The sequence below is a fragment of the Callionymus lyra genome, chromosome 2 (genome assembly GCF_982586985.1).
Source record: "Callionymus lyra chromosome 2, fCalLyr1.hap1.1, whole genome shotgun sequence".
Classification (NCBI taxonomy): Eukaryota; Metazoa; Chordata; class Actinopteri; order Syngnathiformes; family Callionymidae; genus Callionymus; species Callionymus lyra.
This window is the reverse complement of record NC_141819.1, coordinates 5,794,757-5,816,446: the sequence shown is the minus strand read 5'-3', so window position 1 is coordinate 5,816,446 and position 21,690 is coordinate 5,794,757. Positions and strand designations below refer to the sequence as shown.

General features: G+C 37.5%; 2 protein-coding genes across 5 annotated transcripts in view; both read right to left on the bottom strand.

The window, feature by feature from the left end:
- The window catches only part of LOC148085156 (NLR family CARD domain-containing protein 3-like), a 157,212-nt gene that overhangs the window by 56,713 nt on the left and 78,809 nt on the right, over positions 1-21,690 (bottom strand). For 2 of the 4 annotated variants that reach the window (XM_087783291.1, XM_087783292.1), the window contains exons 7-8: positions 8,938-9,111; positions 8,149-8,322 (exon numbers count right to left, since the gene is read on the bottom strand). The exons of 1 other annotated variant lie outside the window; for it this stretch is intronic. In XM_087783291.1, coding sequence (XP_087639417.1) covers positions 8,149-8,322; positions 8,938-9,111 — 348 coding nt within the window. Of the gene's footprint in view, positions 1-6,547; positions 7,616-7,912; positions 8,087-8,148; positions 8,323-8,937; positions 9,112-21,690 lie in introns of those variants that run through there. One more of the 4 variants, XM_087783293.1, reaches the window with a different exon arrangement.
- LOC148085159 (NLR family CARD domain-containing protein 3-like) lies at positions 10,215-19,446 on the bottom strand. Its single transcript, XM_087785524.1, has 6 exons — positions 19,437-19,446; positions 17,021-18,815; positions 15,745-15,918; positions 13,560-13,733; positions 11,029-11,202; positions 10,215-10,434 (listed from the first exon to the last, which is right to left on the bottom strand). Exons 1-6 carry the CDS (start codon positions 19,444-19,446, stop codon positions 10,215-10,217), a joined length of 2,547 nt encoding a protein of 848 aa, XP_087641650.1.

Genomic DNA, 21,690 nt, shown 5'->3' with positions numbered 1-21,690 from the left:
TGACTCGGTCCCCTGCTATGGACTTGGTGGCAGCCTGACGGTCTGGGGGTCTTCCGTGGCCCGGCCTGGCCCCGGGGCTCTATCCCCTGACTGGTTCTTCTGGCTGCCCCTCTGCCCCGGTGCCTGCGCCTGGTGCCTCCCCCTCTCTGCTTCCTCGGTCGTCCTCGCCTGTGCTTGCCCTCTCGCGCCCCCAGTGGTGGTCCGCCTTCTCGCTGGTGTTTGGGGTCGGCTCTGGTGGTTATCTCGCCTGCCGGGTCCTGGTCTCCCCTGGGCCCCTGTGTCTGGATCTGCTGTGCTAGGTATGTGCCCTCTGGCCTGGCTATTTCAACCTCCCCCCCCCCCCCCCCCCCTCTCCCCTCTATATATCTTCACCCGTCACCGGAGTCTGTATACCTGTGTATTGTCTACATTTGTCCCAAACCCACACCTTTTTATTTCTCTCCCGGAGCCCCAGGGATCCACCTCCAGAGCTGCTGCTGATCCAGGGATCCACCTCCAGAGCTGCTGCTGATCCAGGATCTTCACCACGTCATCAGATCCCGAGTTCTCTCCAGCACCCCCATGGACCTGTATAGTGTCTTGAGATAACTTTGTTATGATAAGACACTTTAAATAAAATTGAATTGAATTGAATTGAACTCAACTCAACTGCGGATCTTTGATGATCTCTGAATGTCGGGCTGACAGAAAATCATCATCCAGCTTTTCTCGTTCCTTTTGGTTGCTCACAAACTCATCAGATCGTCAGTTGTCCTCCATCCAAACTCTTGAAAACGGCATTTAAAAGGCCGGGCTGTGTCCCATATCACACACTTCTCTGTGTGCACTGGTTTATAGTACACATTAAGATGTGTATGTGTAACCAATGTGGAAAATGTAGGGTTGATAGCAGTGAACTATCAGTCCAGTAAATAAAATAATTATGGACAGAAGAACATTCATCCACCACATACACAGTAGAGAAAATAAATATTTATATTATATTGTCTCCTACTCTAAACTATTATAAAAATATAAACAAAATATACTTTCACGAAGTATTCAATAATCAAACAAAAACAAAATAGCCTCCTTGGCTGGAAAATGTATTGTCTTCAAACGAAAAATAATATTGTCTGTTTGTTGTGCTGACGAGCAAAATAAAAGTGCATAGAGTGAGTATCAATCCTGAAATACTCTAGTTTGTCCTGGAAGTCTTTGTGGAACAGATGTTTACTCGTCCTCCTTCGGTGACAATCAGGAACCAGCAAAGAACAGTGAAGTTCTAGGAGTGACAAGCGAGTGTTTCAATAGAAATGCAGGAGCGATGACACGTGTCTCAGTCTCTGAGCCGCTGAAGCATCTCAACACCACGCGATAACAAAATATAAAGTTCAACTCACTTTCAAACAAAGTGAAACAGTATAATATAAAATACTGTTGAGAAAATGTACACTTGCATGAAGTTACAAAACAATGTTCAAGCTTCATACACATAAACGTAAATAGTTGCTTCTATACAACGTTCATTTATACGCAGAAATGTAAACAGAAATATGAACAATAATATAAACGTATTGTTTAGGCTCACCTAGGAGTGACAAGCAAGTGTTTTAATTGCAATGCAGGAGCGATGACACGTGTCTCAGTCTCTGAGCCGCTGAAGCATCTCAACACCTGAGTCTCATCAGTGGAACACAAGTAAAACAATGACCGTCTTAAAGCGACAGTGTCTTAATGCGATACAAACATCGAAAAGTAATAAAACACAAAAATAACAACTGGGTTGAATTATATTATTCCAGTGAAAATAATTGAAACATAAAACACCAAATAAACGGCTGGGTTACATATGTACTTGGCCAGTGCTCAAATTTGGCCACGGTAGTACTGTCTCGAATAAAACTCTGCTGCTACACACTTACAGGAAATGACTCGACAGCTTCTTCTTCTGCTACTTTTTAACACTGATTGAAACCAGTCGTTGAAACACTATCACTGACACTTGACAACACTTTTCTCCAATTGAAACAAGTTGTGTTTAATTGTGTTATTACTGTTGTTGTGTTGTGTGACATTTACGTCGTTATCAGCTCTGAAAACGTGTCGTCAGTGACGTAGCTTCAGTTTAGCTTCAGTTTAGCTTCAGTTTAGCTTCAGTTTAGCTTCATCTACGTGACTAAGATGGAGGTCGTTGAGGGTGGAAAGTGTCCATCGATCCACACTCAACTTTCCCAATTCAGTGCAGATTGTGGACTAGATTTTCGCACACTGATTATTGGGACACACTTGTGCACTTAAAATAATTAGTGTAAGTGCAGAAGTGGGCAATTTGCGACACAGTCCTGGTCTCACTCAATTCGCCGCCCCATGTCACTCAATCACAGGAACATGAGAAACACAGCTGTCAATCATTCCATCAATCCAAAATAAATATTCATAAATGAGTTAAATTGTGCATCATCTGATAATAATACATTTAAATTATGCACAACAAAATGTACAAGATTAAATGTTATCAATAGGTTACTTAAATAAAAAATCTTATTTGCTGAAAAAAAGTTCATAAAAATCCTACAAAGCAGATATTTTCTTTTCTTTGCTGATTTCATTTTTTCTTTCTTTCTGTCTGATTGAACAACTATTTTGACGGAACTGTTTCATGTCAGATCTGCTTCCTTTTTAACACAGTTGCACCGAGCAATGCAACGCTACGAGTACTCGCTCTCCGAACCTGATGCATGCGCCGATGGACCGGTGCTGCTCGACCCATCCCAGGTGTGTAATGTGGCCTTCTACAGAGACAACCTACTGCCCCCTGCTGGCGAGTTCGTCCATCTTTCTCAGCGACGAGGCTGAGGCTCGAGACGTAATCCATAGCGACAGCCTGTAGAGGGTGTAACAGCATTTGTAGAACCACGGTTCTAAAAATAAAAGGGTTCATCTTGTGTTTGGGTCGGTCTGAACAATGAAACTAGAGATCCTCTCAAAAGAAACATTAAATAAAGTCTTTTTTGTTACTTTAAATTAATATAGTGATGTGTTGATGAAGCTTCATGAAACAGTGTCATTATTTCCTGAGTCCACTAGATGTCACTCTTTGCTCTGTAAGCTGAGACCCCGAAGTATAAACCCGGTTCAGCAGTGCAGTGTGCGGGTCCCACTCCTCCAGGAGGGACTGATCTGTGAAAAATATGACCCTGCTTCATGAAGCTTCATCGACACATCAATAGATCTAATATCACTGGCGCTACAGAAGGCTGAACATGTTTGTTTCTGGCTCCCTCTGCTGTTAGAGATAAAGACTTTTTTAGGTCAGTTTTATCTTCGTTAGTAGCTTAAAAGCCATGATAGAAAGAATGTTGTTTGTTTGCCAGTGTAAAACAAGGGTAAATGTTTATTTTTTAGTTTTAAAAAGGTGTATTCATGTATTATGATGGATACACAGAGACAAGCGAGGAAGAGTTTTGTTGTTTCCTTCTGTCTGCAGGAGCTGAACGAGTCATCACCCTCAAGATGGAAATCCCCGGCTCCATAACTCCTCTCATCCAGGAGATGTTGGAGAACTCTGGAGGCCTGGAGAGCGGCAGCTCTGCCCAGCTCTACCAAAGCAGTCCAGCCACACAATGGGCGTAGTGACGGCCGACAAAGTTATATAAATATATATAGATATGAACTATGGTGTTTGACATGAGGGCGACTGAAAACCTTTTCTGAGATGAGAAACTGTTGTATCCCTTCACTGTTTGGATCTTTTCGTACCACCGAGAGTATTGAGGAAGATGTTTGACTTTGATGTCACGTGTACATTATTCTGATGAACACAAAGAGCAAACAGAAGTTATTTCCAGTCCTCACATGTATGTGCACAAAAAGAAAGTCGCTACGAGTGTCACAGTCTATTCCAGGTTGTTGTCCACGTATTGTTTTGTGCTTCCAGACGAATGGAAAACAAATGATTGTATGATATGGTCACAGGTCTTTTCAAGAAATCCAGTTCATGAAGATTCATTATTAAAGTGTATATGTACAGTATATAAACTGTATTCATTTCTTCAAAACTATCGAAGAGTTTTAGGCTTCACTTGATTTTGAAAAGAAAAAACCTTTTATGTGTTTCGTTCATAGGTTTGTGATTCCAGGAAATACATTTTACTGAAGGAAGTTTTTGTATTCGACTAAATACTGGACACTTAACTAATCACCGGCTGTTCAGAATGAGGCGTTCACGGTTCCCCCCCTTTTGTTTTGACCTACAGTAGGTATGAACAAGTAGCACTCCAGTCGGGGCATATCTTTCTGGTCATGTAGCAGACAGAGACGGAGTCTGGAAGTGTTGAGGTGGATCACATCTCGGGCTCGGACGTTCCTGTAGCAGCTTCATGATATTGATCCATGTGAAGAGTGGTGTACATACACACTGTATTGAATACAAGTGATTCTCAAAAGCCTCTATGTGGGTCCGTGTCATGTCGTGGTGGGGAAAACTAGATTGTAGTGGTCCCTCTGGACGGGGGATCGTGAAGGTCCTTCTGATATTTGTCCTCACGCATCGTCCCCTGTGTTAGAAACATGCAGGATCCAGAGCAACCTCACACCCTGTGATACACTTGATGCCAAAACGCCTTCACATCATCTTGACCATCGTTACTGTACACACACCAATGTCTCAGGAAGGAATCATGTTGTGTGCTTGGCCTGTCCATTGTATATGTTCTGTGCTGCCCCCCCACTATGTCACTAACACACACACCTCTGCTACTGAGCCCCTGTGTTTCAAATCACTCAGACCAGAAGTTGTGCAGAGAGACTCCGACCCTGAACATTATGGTCTCACCATGTGTGGAGTCTCTCTACGAGTCCTTATTTCTTCTTCTTCTTTTTTTTTGTACATTCAAAGCTGCTTTCATTTAGGACTTAACATGTCCAGAACAACTTTCCTCTGCACAGCTGATCTGGAAGAGAAACAGACGCACCTTCGCTTTGAAACGTATGGAATATGTTGCAATTTTTTCAAGATTATCAAGAGACTTTGATTTTTTAAAAAACCCAACATTTAATGATTATTGTTGTGTCGTTTGAATCACTTTTATAACTACATTCTGCTGTATTTGAGTCTCAAGTGTTGCCTTCAGTTTCCTCCAGCAGGAAAGAATGTTGCTGTTGTTTCTTCTAAATAATGAAAAAATAAAACATCAGGTCTATATAAAGTGCTGAAAGTAAACAAATAATAAAGTATTATATAAGTATTATATGATTCACCAACACATGTCAACACAAAGGACGATGTGTCAGTTAAAGGATAAAGAAAGACTAAAATGCTGCTAATTGTAATCTGAGAGAACATTGCTCCCTCTAGTGGTGATTTAATATAATTCACTGTCCTGTCAATAATTCTGCAAGGACTAAGATAAGTTTTCCTCGCTGCAGGGATGGAGTGAACCACAACAGGTGATGATAGTGACTCGTGTGTTTATTTATTGACAATGGCTCCATCTAGTGTTGCAACTGTAGATTACAGTCAATGTTTTACAAACTCTCTTTAAAAACTCTTGAACACATTACAGGAAGTAAATACCTGTTGTTTGTAATAATGGAGCCGTAAAAACAGAAAACAATCAATCCTGTTATATATTAGAGGCTTCAATAAGCACCACTGTTGTACGGCGTGTTCTTCTTACTCTGACATGCTGGTCATCCAAAACTAGTGATGGGTAGATGAAGCTTCATTAACAGTGTCATCATGTTTAATGATCAGTAGGTGGCGCCTCTGTTTAAAAATGATATGAGGTTTGATCCAAGTACGTGTTTATTGTAAATGTTTAAATATTAAATATATTTATTGAAGTTCTCAGGCTCAGCTCCAGCTAGTGTTTCCTCATCAAACACATTGAAAGTGTCAGTGCACAAGTGCAAGATTTACACTGAGAGACTGAGATCTTTCACTACAAACACATTTAAAATATAAATTCATTTAAGTGTTTTTATGATCGTTTCTTCTCATGTGGAGCTTCAATCCAAGAGTTACAGTCGAGCAGTCTGGAGGTATTTGGATGTTTTCAAGTGTCTTTTTGGACGAAGATGAAGACGAAGACAACTGAGCTCCAGTTGCTACATTAACATTCATTTTTGTCTATAACTCTAAAAAGAACACATTACTCTCAAAATAATCCCAATCCTTAGTCAACATGAGGGCGAGTAGAACATGAGTTTGAATTTTGCGTTTATTATTACTTCAGACGTGTGAAAAGACAACAAAAGACTTAAAACATCACATGATTCCAGAACTGTTGTAATAGTTTTATTTGACCTACTATTACATGATTGAGTAAATAATGTTGAATACATTCAACTGTTACTTTAACACACTTTCATTTGCAGTTAATGAAGGAAGAAAAACTCTCTAAACTGGATCAAGATTGTCTCACGATACATTTGTCAAAGTGTAGATTCACTTGTCGATTATAACATAAATGATCAGTTTATAAAATATAATATAGTGTGATTTTGAGAATATTGTGCAAAGAACTGTATGTTTTGAAGCTGTTTGACTAGAGGATTGAATTTGTTGATCTTTTTTAATTCATGTTTCTCTCGCTCTGTTCCTCTGATGACATCATTTCTAGGCGACAGATGAGATGAAGTCAATCTGTCACGATCATGTTTAGCTACTGTTGAGAAGTACAGTTTGAAAAAATAACCATTAAACCACTTACTTTCAGAGTAAAAGAGGTTTAACTAGAGAACGATCATAAAAGTCACAAACAAACGTGAAACAAATCCAGCAGGTATGTTAGGAAACATTTGACTTAACAACATATTTTCTTGTGTTTCTTCTGAGAGTCACTCTGATAGTCTCACTTCCTCTCCACCTCCAGTCGCAGCTTTTCAAATCTGTCAGGATGATCCAGATAATCCTGATCCTCCATCAAGTTCCTGTTGTCGTTGGACAGTAGGAGGCGCTGCTGTGTGTGAGTCCAGTGAGAGTGAAGACTGAGAGAAGAAGAGACATGAGGTGATGATGGTAGAAGAACGTTGTCTTGACGATCATATACTGATCCAAACTGAGACGAGTCAATGTTCTGTCACCATTCTTCTGAGAACTTGAGAGAAGAACCATGTGACTGAAACATCCCAGAATCATCTTGAATGTCAGATTTGAAGATGAAGTCAGCAGCTAAACTAGCATGTAGCTAACATGAGTCTAGTCTAGTTGTGATGAAGATGTTCAAGTGAACACATGATTCAATATGAAGTGATTCATGTGTGAAATGATGTTTAAAGTGACTCAACATTGTGAGTTGATGATCAAACTCACGTCTGATTTCAAATATTTGACAGAAATATTTCTTTGTTCTCCACTGACAGTCAAACTGAAACAATGTTGATGTTGAAGCTCCTGAAGAGTTTTGAGCTGAAGGACTTGAAGATTTGGAATCAGAGCTTCACTTGATACTGTAACTGTGAGTCTTTAACATCTGCACGTTTGTTCTGGAATCTTCTTCATCAAGTCCATGTCCACAAAGACCTTCAACTGCTGTGTCAGCAGATGAGCTTTGATGTTGAAGTCAATCAATGGAATCAAACTTACCATTTATTTTACAGGTCTAACATATCTGGTCCACAGAAGTCCAGCCTGGAGGAAGAAAGAGTCAGAAGATCAGATTCATTTGATTCAGATGTTTCATGAATATTGTTTCATTCTCAGTGGACGACTCAGTCATGACTGTTGATGACAACAAAGATGGATCTATAAACAGGCTGCTCAGTCTCAACTGTCTCCTTCATGCTTCCACTGGTGTCCAGCAGGAGAACATGGAGGAACTCAGAGTTTGGATTCATGTGCTCAGTTCAGATGAAGAGTCTGAGCATCAAATGTTCAGTCTGAAGATCTTTGGAGTTCAGTCAGTGAGTTCTGCTGCTCTGTTCATACCTGAGAGTCTCCAGTCTCCAGTCTGGACTCTTCAGTCCAGCAGACAGCAGCTCCAGTCCTGGTCCTCCTGGATGATTGAAGCTCAAGTCCAGTTCTCTCAGGTGGGATGGGTTCAATGTCAGAGCTGAGGCCAGAGAAGAACAACCTCTCTCTGAGATCTGACACCATGACAGTCTGAAATGAAGGAGAAACACTTTTAGAAACTTATCAGAACCAAGAGAAGATGATGTTCTGACCTGAGAGTCTCCAGGTGACAGTGTGGACTCTTCAGTCCAGCAGACAGCAGCTCCACTCCTGGATCCTGCAGCTTGTTTCTACTCAGGTCCAGTAGAGTCAGACTAGAGGACGGAGAGCTGAGGACTGAGGACAGAAGTGAACAACTTCTCTCTGACAGTTCACAGCAGATCAGGCTGTGAAAGAGACGAGTTTCATCAACAAGTGACTTTTTCAATTCTTTATTTAAAAACAATCAACTATTTACTTTCATAAATTAATGGTCACATGTTTGTTTGAATATTTATCAGGTTGGTATAAATGAGGGTGAAATGTTGAACATGACGACAGAAACACAAACATGAAGAAGGAGTAACAACAATGTTGAGGTTGTGGTTTGTTGTTAAATATTTACTTTAGAAAAACAGACTTTCCTACAAACTAGTGAGACATCATTGATTTATGCTGAATTGTTGGAACATGAACAAGTATTTCAGTGAATGTTTTCATGTGATCAACTTGATCTTGATTAATCAAATTAAATTAAATAAAGTGTTTTTCAACATTCAGTTCATGAGCTGAAAATAAATAATACTTCAACAGGAAGTGACATTTATCAACACATCGTCTGCGAACAAGGAAATCTGGCTCAGTTGCTTCATCAACCAGGAAACAAGAGCTGAGACGACACTCGTCTAGTTTCTCTCCAGATATTAGAAACATGACATTTATTTCTATCTTCATTTCTCCTGAGAGACAAGAAACCAGATGAACTGTGGACCAGACATGAAGAGAGAAGATGATGTTCTGACCTCAGAGTCTCCAGGTGACAGTGTGGACTCTTCAGTCCAGCAGACAGCAGCTCCACTCCTGGATCCTGCAGTTTGTTGTGACTCAGGTCCAGTAGAGTCAGACTAGAGGACGGAGAGCTGAGGACTGAGGACAGAAGTGAACAACTTCTCTCTGACAGTCGACATCTGTTCAGCCTGTGAAAGAGACGAGTTTCATCAACAAGTGACTTTTTCAATTTTCTATTTGACAAGAATTGAAAGAGTTTATTTATAGTTTAATATTGTTATTTTAGTAATAAATAAAATGAAAAAAATTCAATATTCAATATTTTTAACAAGCGGCTTTTTTAAATTAATATACAAATGTGAAAGTGTTTAAAATCCAATATATAATATATATTCAAATTATTTAATAAAATGATTCAGAAAATATTTCTATGGTTAAAAAAATAGAACATTTTAATACAATTAAATGTTAAATTCAATCCTTCAATTCTCTGATGACACTGATCTACTTGCATAAGAAACAAAGCAAATGTTTTTCAATATTCAGTTCATGAGCTGAAAATAGATTCAACTGCTCCAACAGGAAGTGACATTTATACTGACGTGTATAAAATACTTATTACGTGAACAAAGATCTGCTGTTTTTTTGTTTATGTTTTAAGTCTCCGTTGATGGTTGTTTTGACTCTGTTGGTTTGGACTGTTGCTGAATGAATTGGAGTCTCAGTAAAAGACATGACAAACAAAACTTATTGGCTTCAATGAACATTCATGAACATATTTAGCTTCAAAAGAAGCTTAAAGTAAGTAAAGTCGTTTTGTTTCATTAAAGAAACTTCATGATAAATTGAAGAAAAATGTAAGAATGATGCGATTAGTCGACTTAATGGTTGAATATTTGGTGACCAGTCGACTGTTAAAATAGTCGTAGACCTCATGAACAACAGATGAACCATAAGAGAAGAACAGAGACAACAACGGTGGAAAAAACAAACAATGAAAACAAATGAAAGACAAACCTCAAGATTCCACTCTAAAGTGTTTTGTCTTCTACGAGACAGATGACGCGAGAACACTGGATAAAGAATATGAAGGACTGTTGTTTTGATTATTATTCATTTTCATTTAAAGTTGACGCTTGTTTGTTTATCATTACAATGATTTATTAAGATGATATTTTTATAAACTACGTAACATCTTTACCTGCTACACAAACATACAAATGTATCTATGAGCTGCTTCACTGAAGAACAAAGTGATGACAGACTTTGACTCGTGTTTCCACCTCTGACTTTACATTTGAGCTTTGATGATGTAGAAAAGATGATGTTCTGACCTGAGAGTCTCCAGGTGACAGTGTGGACTCTTCAGTCCAGCAGACAGCAGCTCCACTCCTGGATCCTGCAGCTTGAAGTTTCTACTCAGGTCCAGTAGAGTCAGACTAGAGGACGGAGAGCTGAGGACTGAGGACAGAAGTGAACAACTTCTCTCTGACAGTAGACAGTATCTCAGCCTGTGAAAGAGACGAGTTTCATCTTTATTTAAAAACAATCAACTATTTACTTTCATAAGATCATGGTCACATGTTTGTTTGAATATTTATCAGGTTGGTATAAATGAGGGTGAAATGTTGAACATGACGACAGAAACACAAACATGAAGAAGGAGTAACAACAATGTTGAGGTTGTGGTTTGTTGTTAAATATTTACTTTAGAAAAACAGACTTTCCTACAAACTAGTGAGACATCATTGATTTATGCTGAATTGTTGGAACATGAACAAGTATTTCAGTGAATGTTTTCATGTGATCAACTTGATCTTGATTAATATAATTAAATTAAATAAAGTGTTTTTCAACATTCAGTTCATGAGCTGAAAATAAATAATACTTCAACAGGAAGTGACATTTATCAACACATCGTCTGCGAACAAGGAAATCTGGCTCAGTTGCTTCATCAACCAGGAAACAAGAGCTGAGACGACACTCGTCTAGTTTCTCTCCAGATATTAGAAACATGACATTTATTTCTATCTTCATTTCTCCTGAGAGACAAGAAACCAGATGAACTGTGGACCAGACATGAAGAGAGAAGATGATGTTCTGACCTGAGAGTCTCCAGGTGACAGTGTGGACTCTTCAGTCCAGCAGACAGCAGCTCCACTCCTGGATCCTGCAGCTTGTTGTCACTCAGGTCCAGTAGAGTCAGACTAGAGGACGGAGAGCTGAGGACTGAGGACAGAAGTGAACAACTTCTCTCTGACAGTCCACAGTAGATCAGCCTGTGAAAGAGACGAGTTTCATCAACAAGTGACTTTTTCAATTTTCTATTTGACAAGAATTGAAAGAGTTTATTTAAAGACAAACTCAACTATTTCCATTGATAAGATCTTCAGTTGTGGTTTGTTGTCTGCTTACTAATCCTTTTAAATTCATAAAAATGTCAAAGTGTTTAAAATCCAATATAAATTTTAACCCTGGAGTTTTGAAGAGGTAAATAATATTTTTATTTTAATGTAGTTTTGAAGAGGTAAAATAATAATAATAATAATAATAATATTATTTTAATGTTGGAGTTTTGAAGAGGTTAAAAACATTTATATTTTAATGTTGTAGTTTTGAAGAGGTAGAAAAAAAAGAAAATAAAAGAATATTTTAATGTTGGAGTTTTGAAGAAGTGAAAAATATTTATATTTTAATGTTGTAGTTTTGAAGAGTTAAAAAACATTTATATTTTAATGTTGTAGTTTTGAAGAGTTAAAAAACATTTATATTTTAATGTTGTAGTTTTGAAGAGTTAAAAAACATTTATATTTTAATGTTGTAGTTTTGAAGAGGTAAAAAACATTTATATTTTAACATTGTAGTTTTGAAGAGGTAAAAAACATTTATATTTTAATGTTGTAGTTTTGAAGAGGTAAAAAACATTTATATTTTAATGTTGTAGTTTTGAAGAGGTAAAAAACATTTATATTTTAATGTTGTAGTTTTGAAGAGGTAAAAAACATTTATATTTTAATGTTGTAGTTTTGAAGAGGTAAAAAACATTTATATTTTAATGTTGTAGTTTTGAAGAGGTAAAAAATATTTATATTTTAATGTTGTAGTTTTGAAGAGGTAAAAAATATTTATATTTTAATGTTGTAGTTTTGAAGAGTTAAAAAACATTTATATTTTAATGTTGTAGTTTTGAAGAGGTAAAAAACATTTATATTTTAATGTTGTAGTTTTGAAGAGGTAAAAAATATTTATATTTTAATGTTGTAGTTTTGAAGAGGTAAACAAAATAGAAATAAAATAATATTTTAAAGTTGTATTTTTATTTTTTTTTATTTTTTTTTTACGTCTTCAAAACTACAAAACTACAACATTAATATATATATATATATATATATATATATATATATATATATATATATAAATATATATATATATATATATTTTAACTCTTCAAAACTACAACATCAAAATATAAATATTTTTTACCTCTTTTTTTTACCTCTTCAAAACACAGACATTATAAAAATGCTGGTATGGAATCATAAATTAAAAAAATCGAGATTCAATATTTTTAAAAAGTATCCTTTTACATTATTTTTTTTAACGTGTTTAAAATCCAATATATTATATATATATTAAACTCTATGTCTAAAAAATGTTTCCATTATTCAATGAAAACAAAACCAACCTTTCAATATTTAAATTATTGAATTCAATTTTTCAGAAAATAATTCTATGGTTAAAAAAATAGAACATTTTAATAAAATTAAATGTTAAATTCAATCCTTCAATTCTCTGATGACACTGATCTACTTGCATAAGAAACAAAGCAAATGTTTTTCAATATTCAGTTCATGAGCTGAAAATAGATTCAACTGCTCCAACAGGAAGTGACATTTATACTGACGTGTACAAAATACTTATTAAGTGAACAAAGATCTGCTGTTTTTTTGTTTATGTTTTAAGTCTCCGTTGATGGTTGTTTTGACTCTGTTGGTTTGGACTGTTGCTGAATGAATTGGAGTCTCAGTAAAAGACATGACAAACAAAACTTATTGGCTTCAATGAACATTTATGAACATATTTAGCTTCAAAAGAAGCTTAAAGTAAGTAAAGTAGTTTTGTTTCATTAAAGAAACTTCATGATAAATTGAAGAAAAATGTAAGAATGATGCGATTAGTCGACTTAATGGTTGAATATTTGGTGAGCAGTCGACTGTTAAAATAGTCGTAGACCTCATGAACAACAGATGAACCATAAGAGAAGAACAGAGACAACAACGGTGTAAAAAACAAACTATGAAAACAAATCAAAGACAAACCTCAAGATTCCACTCTAAAGTGTTTTGTCTTCTACGAGACAGATGACGCGAGAACACTGGATAAAGAATATGAAGGACTGTTGTTTTGATTATTATTCATTTTCATTTAACGTTGACGCTTGTTTGTTTATCATTACAATGATTTATTAAGATGATATTTTTATAAACTACGTAACATCTTTACCTGCTACACAAACATACAAATGTATCTATGAGCTGCTTCACTGAAGAACAAAGTGATGACAGACTTTGACTCGTGTTTCCACCTCTGACTTTACATTTGAGCTTTGATGATGTAGAAAAGATGATGTTCTGACCTGAGAGTCTCCAGGTGACAGTGTGGACTCTTCAGTCCAGCAGACAGCAGCTCCACTCCTGGATCCTGCAGGTTGTTGACACTCAGGTCCAGTAGAGTCAGACTAGAGGACGGAGAGCTGAGGACTGAGGACAGAAGTGAACAACTTCTCTCTGACAGTCGACAGTAGCTCAGCCTGTGAAAGAGACGAGTTTCATCAACAAGTGACTTTTTCAATTTTCTATTTGACAAGGATTGAAAGAGTTTATTTATAGTTTAATATTGTTATTTTAGTAATAAATAAAATGAAAAAAAAAAATCAAGATTCAATATTTTTAACAAGTGGCTTTTTTAACTTAATATACAAATGTGAAAGTGTTTAAAATCCAATATATAATATATATTCAAGTTATTTAATAAAATGATTCAGAAAATATTTCTATGGTTAAAAAAATACAACATTTAAATAAAATTAAATGTTAAATTCAATCCTTCAATTCTCTGATGACACTGATCTACTTGCATAAGAAACAAAGCAAATGTTTTTCAATATTCAGTTCATGAGCTGAAAATAGATTCAACTGCTCCAACAGGAAGTGACATTTATCAACACGTCATATTCAAAGTAGGAAATCGACACTTTTCTCTCTTAATGTTTGACCTTGAAAATGTTGAAAAGATGATCAACTTGATGAGACTCATTGTTGCAACAGTCACATGTCAGGAGAATGATCACAGATACCATCAGCACAATGGATTCAACAAGAAATGGAGACACATGTGTTCAGTGTGAAGTGAAGTAGTTGTAGATGAGCCTCACAAATCATTGGAGAAAGACATTTCTTACCAACATGTTAGTTTTCACACCCGTATATAACCTGAGCACAAATATTGATATTTTCTTACAACACACTTGGTTGTCACGTCAATACTTCATCTCTCCTGTCCTGTTTGTGGGGGCGCTAATCCTCTAAATGAGGGTGAAGAAGTCGTAACCAGCGGCTGATGAAGATGACGAGTTAACAATAGTGTCAGTACACGATGAGGGCAGCCTACACTGTACAAAAACAAACAACTCACCACACATGGATTTCCTAAATGTTACAAAATAAAATGTTCATATCTGGATCTACTACCTGAAAGAATCAATAATCAAACAGAAATATCTTCTTCACATTTGAAGTTAATCTTACAGCAAATGACATCAACTTTCATTGATCTCTTTACATCCACCACACATGATGACTTTAACCACGTCTTTAAAATGATCATCAATATATGATTTGACTGTTAACTGATGCTTTTACAAAACTATACTTTTTATACGTGAGTGTCAGTGAAATTAAGTTATTTATAATTGTATTATTTATCTTTATTTTATAATGATTTTATTCACACAGTTGCAACATTAAATTCAAGTAAAAACAGTCATTTATTGTAAACAATTGACTTTGAAATGACTTGTTAATGTGGTTCAGTTCGTCAAAGTCACCACTCTGAGTGTTTTCTCTGTGACAAGACAAAAGTATTTATGATTCCTTTAATAATACTGATGTGTACAAAATACTTATTAAGTGAACAAAGATCTGCTGTTTTTTTGTTTATGTTTTAAGTCTCCGTTGATGGTTGTTTTGACTCTGTTGGTTTGGACTGTTGCTGAATGAATTGGAGTCTCAGTAAAAGACATGACAAACAAAACTTATTGGCTTCAATGAACATTTATGAACATATTTAGCTTCAAAAGAAGCTTAAAGTAAGTAAAGTAGTTTTGTTTCATTAAAGAAACTTCATGATAAATTGAAGAAAAATGTAAGAATGATGCGATTAGTCGACTTAATGGTTGAATATTTGGTGAGCAGCAACAAACAATGAAAACAAATGAAAGACAAACCTCAAGATTCCACTCTAAAGTGTTTTGTCTTCTACGAGACAGATGACGCGAGAACACTGGATAAAGAATATGAAGGACTGTTGTTTTGATTATTATTCATTTTATTTAAAGTTGACGCTTGTTTGTTTATCATTACAATGATTTATTAAGATGATATTTTTATAAACTACGTAACATCTTTACCTGCTACACAAACATACAAATGTATCTATGAGCTGCTTCACTGAAGAACAAAGTGATGACAGACTTTGACTCGTGTTTCCACCTCTGACTTTACATTTGAGCTTTGATGATGTAGAAAAGATGATGTTCTGACCTGAGAGTCTCCAGGTGACAGTGTGGACTCTTCAGTCCAGCAGACAGCAGCTCCACTCCTGGATCCTGCAGCTTGTTGTGACTCATGTCCAGTAGAGTCAGACTAGAGGACGGAGAGCTGAGGACTGAGGACAGAAGTGAACAACTTCTCTCTGACAGTCGACAACATCTCAGCCTGTGAAAGAGACGAGTTTCATCAACAAGTGACTTTTTCAATTTTCTATTTGACAAGAATTGAAAGAGTTTAATTATAGTTTAATATTGTTATTTTAGTAATAAATAAAATGAAAAAAATTCAAGAATCAATATTTTTGACAAGTGGCTTTTTTAATTAAATATACAAATGTGAAAGTGTTTAAAATCCAATATATAATATATATTCAAATTATTTAATAAAATGATTCAGAAAATATTTCTATGGTTAAAAAAATAAAACATTTTAATAAAATTAATTGTTAAATTCAATCCTTCAATTCTCTGATGACACTGATCTACTTGCATAAGAAACAAAGCAAATGTTTTTCAATATTCAGTTCATGAGCTGAAAATAGATTCAACTGCTCCAACAGGAAGTGACATTTATGAACTTATTTTGCTTAAAAAGAATCTTAAAGTAATACCTGACGTGAATATTTTAAATTAAATACATGCAGTCAGACAAAGAGGACTATGAAGACGAACCCCTTTGATTTTATTATTTATTTTTATAGAACACATTTCCTGAGAAAAAGACAAGAGTTGACCTTTTGTATGAAACAGTAAAGTTAAATAAAGCTGCATTTTTATTGATGTAACCTTCGTGGTTTTGTTTCATTCAAGAAACTTCATGTGAATTTAAGATGAAGATTTTGTAGAAATCAGGCTCAGAGCTGCTGTGAAGGTCACACATGCTAACTTAAGTTTATTTTCTATAAATAAATGTTGCGTACACATTCATTTGTGTATACGCAGTATAATTAATGAGGCCACATGTTTTAAATATGTCGTTTTGATTTATTATTCATTTTCATTTAAAGTTGACGCTTGTTTGTTTATCATTACAATGATTTATTAAGATGATATTTTTATAAACTACGTAACATCTTTACTTTTCAATTCTCTATTTGACAAGACTGAACTAGTTACATCATAAAATCACATATTGTATGAATATTTGAGGAAGGTTTGTCTAAATTAGGATCAGTTTGTTAAACACGATGACAAACACAACAATCATCAAAGAGTAAATCAAACATTCATGTTTAGTTCATATCATCAGAAATGTTTGAACAACTTACAGAACTTTGTTTGCAGCTTGAACCACCGGCAGAAGCCTCTCAAGAACCTCTTCTGAAGCATTTACTGAGTATTTCTTCAGGTCAAACACGTCCAGATGTTCCTCTGAGGACAGTAAGATGAAGGCCAGGGCCGACCTTTGAGCAGAAGACATTTGTTTAGTGGAGAGACGTCCTGATCTCAGCTTCTGTTGGACCTCCTCCACCAGAGAAGTGTCCTTCACTTCATTCAGACAGTGGAACAGGTTGATGATTCTCTCTGGAGACACATCCTCACTGATCTTCTTCTTGATGAGCTCTGCTGTGTTGTGATTGGTCCAGGAGCTACTTCCTGTCTGTGTCAACAAACCTGGAAGGAGACTCTGGCTGGTCTGCAGAGAAAGACCCAGAAGGAAGCGCAGGAACAAGTCCAGATGTCCATTTGGACTTTTTAGAGTTTCATCTATTGCTGTCTGGTAGAACCTTTCTGTTTGACTTTTGTTTTTCAACAATCTTGAAGGTTTGTATTTTAGTTTGGATTTCATCAGGTTGACTCCAGAGTTGATGAAGGTCTGGTGGACGTGAAGAGCAGCCAGAAACTCCTGAACACTCAGGTGGATGAAGCAGAACACCTTGTCCTGGTACAGTCCTCTCTCCTCTCTGAAGATCTGAGTGAACACTCCTGAGTAAACTGAAGCTGCTGAGATGTTGATGTCACACTCTGTGAGGTCTGACTTATAGAAGATCAAGTTTCCTCTCTGCAGATGCTCAAAAGCCAGTTTTCCCAAAGACTTCATCATCTTCTTGCTCTTATGATCCCAAACTTTGTCAGTCCCAGATCCTCCGTCGAACTTCACCTTCTTGACTTTGATCTGAACCACCAGGAAGTAGATGAACATCTCACTCAGGGTGTTGGGCAGCTGTTCTGTCTCTGTGCTCTTCAACATGTCCAGAACTGTGGCAGTGATCCAGCAGAAGATCGGGATGTGACACATGATGTAGATGCTTCGTGACCTCCTGATGTGAGACATGATGCTGCTGGTCTGCTCCTCATCTCTGAACCTCTTCCTGAAGTACTCCTCCTTCTGGAGGTCATTGAACCCTCTGACCTCTGTCACCATGTCCACACACTCAGGAGGGATCTGATTGGCTGCTGCAGGTCGTGTGGTGATCCAGAGACGAGCTGAGGGAAGAAGATCCCCCCTGATGAGGTTTGTCAGCAGGACGTCTACTGAGGTGGACTCTGTAGCTTCTATCAGGCGCCGACTGTTGAAGTCCAGAGGGAGTCGACTCTCGTCCAGACCATCAAAGATGAACAGAACCTGGAGTCCTTCAAAGCTGCTGAGTCTGGATTCTCTGGTTTCAGGAAAGAAAAGATGAACAAGTTCCATCAAACTCAACTTCTTCTCTTTCAGCAGGTTCAGCTCTCTGAAGGTGAAAGGAAAGATGAAGTGGAAGTTCTGGTGGGCTTTGTCTTCAGCCCAGTCCAGAGTGACCTTCTGTGTCAGGAGGGTCTTCCCAATGCCAGCCACGCCCTTCGTCAGCAGTGTTCTGATTGGTCGTTCAGGTGAGGCTTTAAAGAGGTCTTCTTGTCTGATGGTGGTTTCTGGTCTGGTCTGGTTCCTGGTGGCTGCTTCGATCTGTCGGACCTCGTGCTCCTGGTTGACCTGGTCTGTGCCCCCCTCAGTGATGTAGAGCTCAGTGAAGATCTCATTCAGAGGAGCAGAGTTTCCTGCTTTAGCGACCCCCTCAGACACACTGTGGAACTTCTTCTTCAGGCTCCTCTTCAGTCGTCCTCCACACTCTGAAGCAAGACTTCCTGGATGAAGACATAAGTCACACGAGTCAGAAGATTGTAGAAGGTGAAAATGGAGTAAAATCTTCAGATCTGATGCAAGTGTTCTTCATCTTCATCATGTTTGTTCACATGTTCTTACTGCTCCACAGACGCTCGGCCAGATCCTCCTCCTCCATGTCCTTCAGGAGATGAACTGTGATCTTCAGGAATTCTTCTCTGATGCTTCTCCACTTCTGATCTTCCTCCTCAGTCTGTGGAGTCTCTGGACTCACAAACCTCCAGACTCTCTTCAGCTCCTTCTGCATATAGTTGTAGAAGTTTCTCTCCAGTGACTGGAACAGAATCACAGAGAAGAAAGTCAGAGTGATAGTGGATCATCTCAAGAACCACAAAGACCAGAAGCTTTAACTTGGATTCAGCTGAATGATGATGAACAGAAGGAACCCCTAGGATGAGGACCTCCTCTAGTTTATGAACATACCAGCCGTTTGATTTCCAGTTGTGCGGGATGTTGCTGACCAATGAGAAGCTCTGAGTTCTGATGGTCCACTCTGAGAAGAAGAGATGAAATCAGACTGTAAATAAACTCTTGTTGTGTTGAAGGTTCTGATCATAAGTAAACTAGAAGGTTCCTTTTAAAACCCACTTTCATGTCCATTAGAACTTAAATCTTGTCAAGCTGAACTGATCATTTTGAATATTTGAATATAAAAATGATTCTTCTTTGTTTAATTCTTCAAAGACTCACAACAGTCCAGAATATTCTGGTTCCTCCTGCTGGATCCTGATGAAAACACAACTCTGATCAACTCTCATCTGTTTCTATCCTGGTATTCACCAGCTGAACCACTAGATGTCCTCACACTGCTGCACATGTCCACCTCTGCACTACAACTGTGAAAGCAACGTTTGAGGTTTTTAATTGTGTCTTTATCTCCCCCTGCTGGTGATGTGAGTGAAGTGAAGTTCTCTGGTTTAATGTGTGTATGAACCTGGTAGACTCACACTTGTTCACTCTCACCTCACACCTGGAGACTCTTCACTTCCTCTGAAGTCAATCCATCTCCCCATTGAACCATCACTCTTCAGAGACACACAGCAGGGTTCTGGTCCAGATCTTGGTCCAGGTCCAGCAGGTTCTTGCTGCTGCTTTGATCTTGAACACAGAAGTAGAATGAGTGAGAATGAAGACATGGAGGTGCTAAAAATGGATCAAGGGATTGACTTTTTATGAAAGAACATGTTTTTTTAGAAAGAACAAGCTGGACATATTTATTAAATTTTTGGTTTTTTTGACCTCCCTGAAAGAAGAGAAATGTCAACTGAACTTTAGTCTGAGCTTTTGTTGTTTACTCTGTATCTTTTGTTTGTCTTTTCCTTCTTTATTTGTGGTGTGTTTTTCTTTACTTTGAAAATTCAATAAAGAAATCTTAAAAAACAAAAAACTATCCGAGTCAAACCATCAGAGGCTAGATTTGTAGTGTAGCGTAATGACAGAACATTGAATGGATCATGACTAGAACCAACAGCTTTAAAGCAGGAGTTCAGGGATTGAGCCTCGGTGTTGATGTTTATAACTGTTATTTATTTATTGTGTTGTTGCTACAGCAGCAAACTTGCCATCCATTCACTTATTTATTTGTGTTCAGTGTTGTTGAGGAGATCGTTATTTGTGATCATTCTCTTGTGAAAAGCTTCAGATAAATGCATGTATACAAGCCAGGCTTTGCTGGTGATGTGAGTGAAGTAAAGTTCTCTGGTTTAATGTGTGTATGAACCTGGTAGACTCACACTTGTTCACTCTCACCTCACACCTGGAGACTCTTCACTTCCTCTGAAGTCAATCAATCTAGGCATTGAATGATCACTCTTCAGAGACACACAGCTGGGTTCTGGTCCAGATCTTGGTCCAGGTCCAGCAGGTTCTTGCTGCTGCTTTGATCTTGAACACAGAAGTAGAATGAGTGAGAATGAAGACATGGAGGACAATCTTGGAGGTCCTTGTCTCACCTCTGAGTGCTGGTCTGTTCATCGTGCTCCTCACACTGAGGGTATTTAAAGGAGTCTCTGTCCTCACCATGAGTCTCAGCAGAGTCTTCACCTTCACACAAACACACTCATGACATTCTTGTCAACATCAAAAGTTGTTCTCGCCTCATAGTGTAAAAACTATGATCAATATTATTGTGTTTTTGCTTTATTTGTCTGTGATGTATTATTTAAACTGTCTGCATCTTTGTTGAGGACTACAGATGGAAACTATCATTGTGCTAAATCTGGTGCAGCATCTTTTTAATGTAACTGAACATTGTCCTTTTAAAAAATAAACTGAACTGAACTAAATAGTTTCATAATGTCCTGTTTTCATTAGAGGAAACCAGAATTTACTTCACACGTTCTGCGCCCTCTACAGGCAGGGTTAGATGGAGCAGAGGTATCTTCTATCCACAGACGCAGATGGAACTATGAAATGAGGCGTCCACTATCCAGCATTAGCAGCTTCTCTGCTCGGTAAAATCTCTTTCCACACTGAGATCTCAGGCTTTCTGGTCCTTGTTTTTGAGGCATTAGAGCAAATCTTCCTAAAGAAAGTCCAGCCCTTTTCTTCAACCCCTCCTGTCGGCACTCACCTGAGGGACCAGACCATCTCATCAGCTCCACCTGCCTGCAATTATTGAAGGAGAACAATAGGCTGCTTGGAGCTCCAGTCTTCTCCTTTCTTCGTGTTTTTTTTCAATGCGCCCCCTACAGACGTGTCATTACAGGCTCTTACACTCCTTGCTTGTTGTAAATCAGAAACTTAAAGCACTGTAGTGATGATGATGATGATGATGATGATGATGATGATGATGATGATGATGATGATGATGATGATGATGATGATGATGATGATAAT

What these genes read in the sequence shown, in the direction of transcription:
- LOC148085159 (XM_087785524.1), bottom strand. An exon ending in CAAGCTGCAAACAAAGTTCT is followed by an intron (nt 15,919 to 17,020) that starts GTAAGTTGTTCA and finishes TCTCTTTCACAG; the next exon opens with GCTGAGATGTTGTCGACTGT. An exon ending in TGTCACCTGGAGACTCTCAG is followed by an intron (nt 10,435 to 11,028) that starts GTCAGAACATCA and finishes TCTCTTTCACAG; the next exon opens with GCTGAGATACTGTCTACTGT.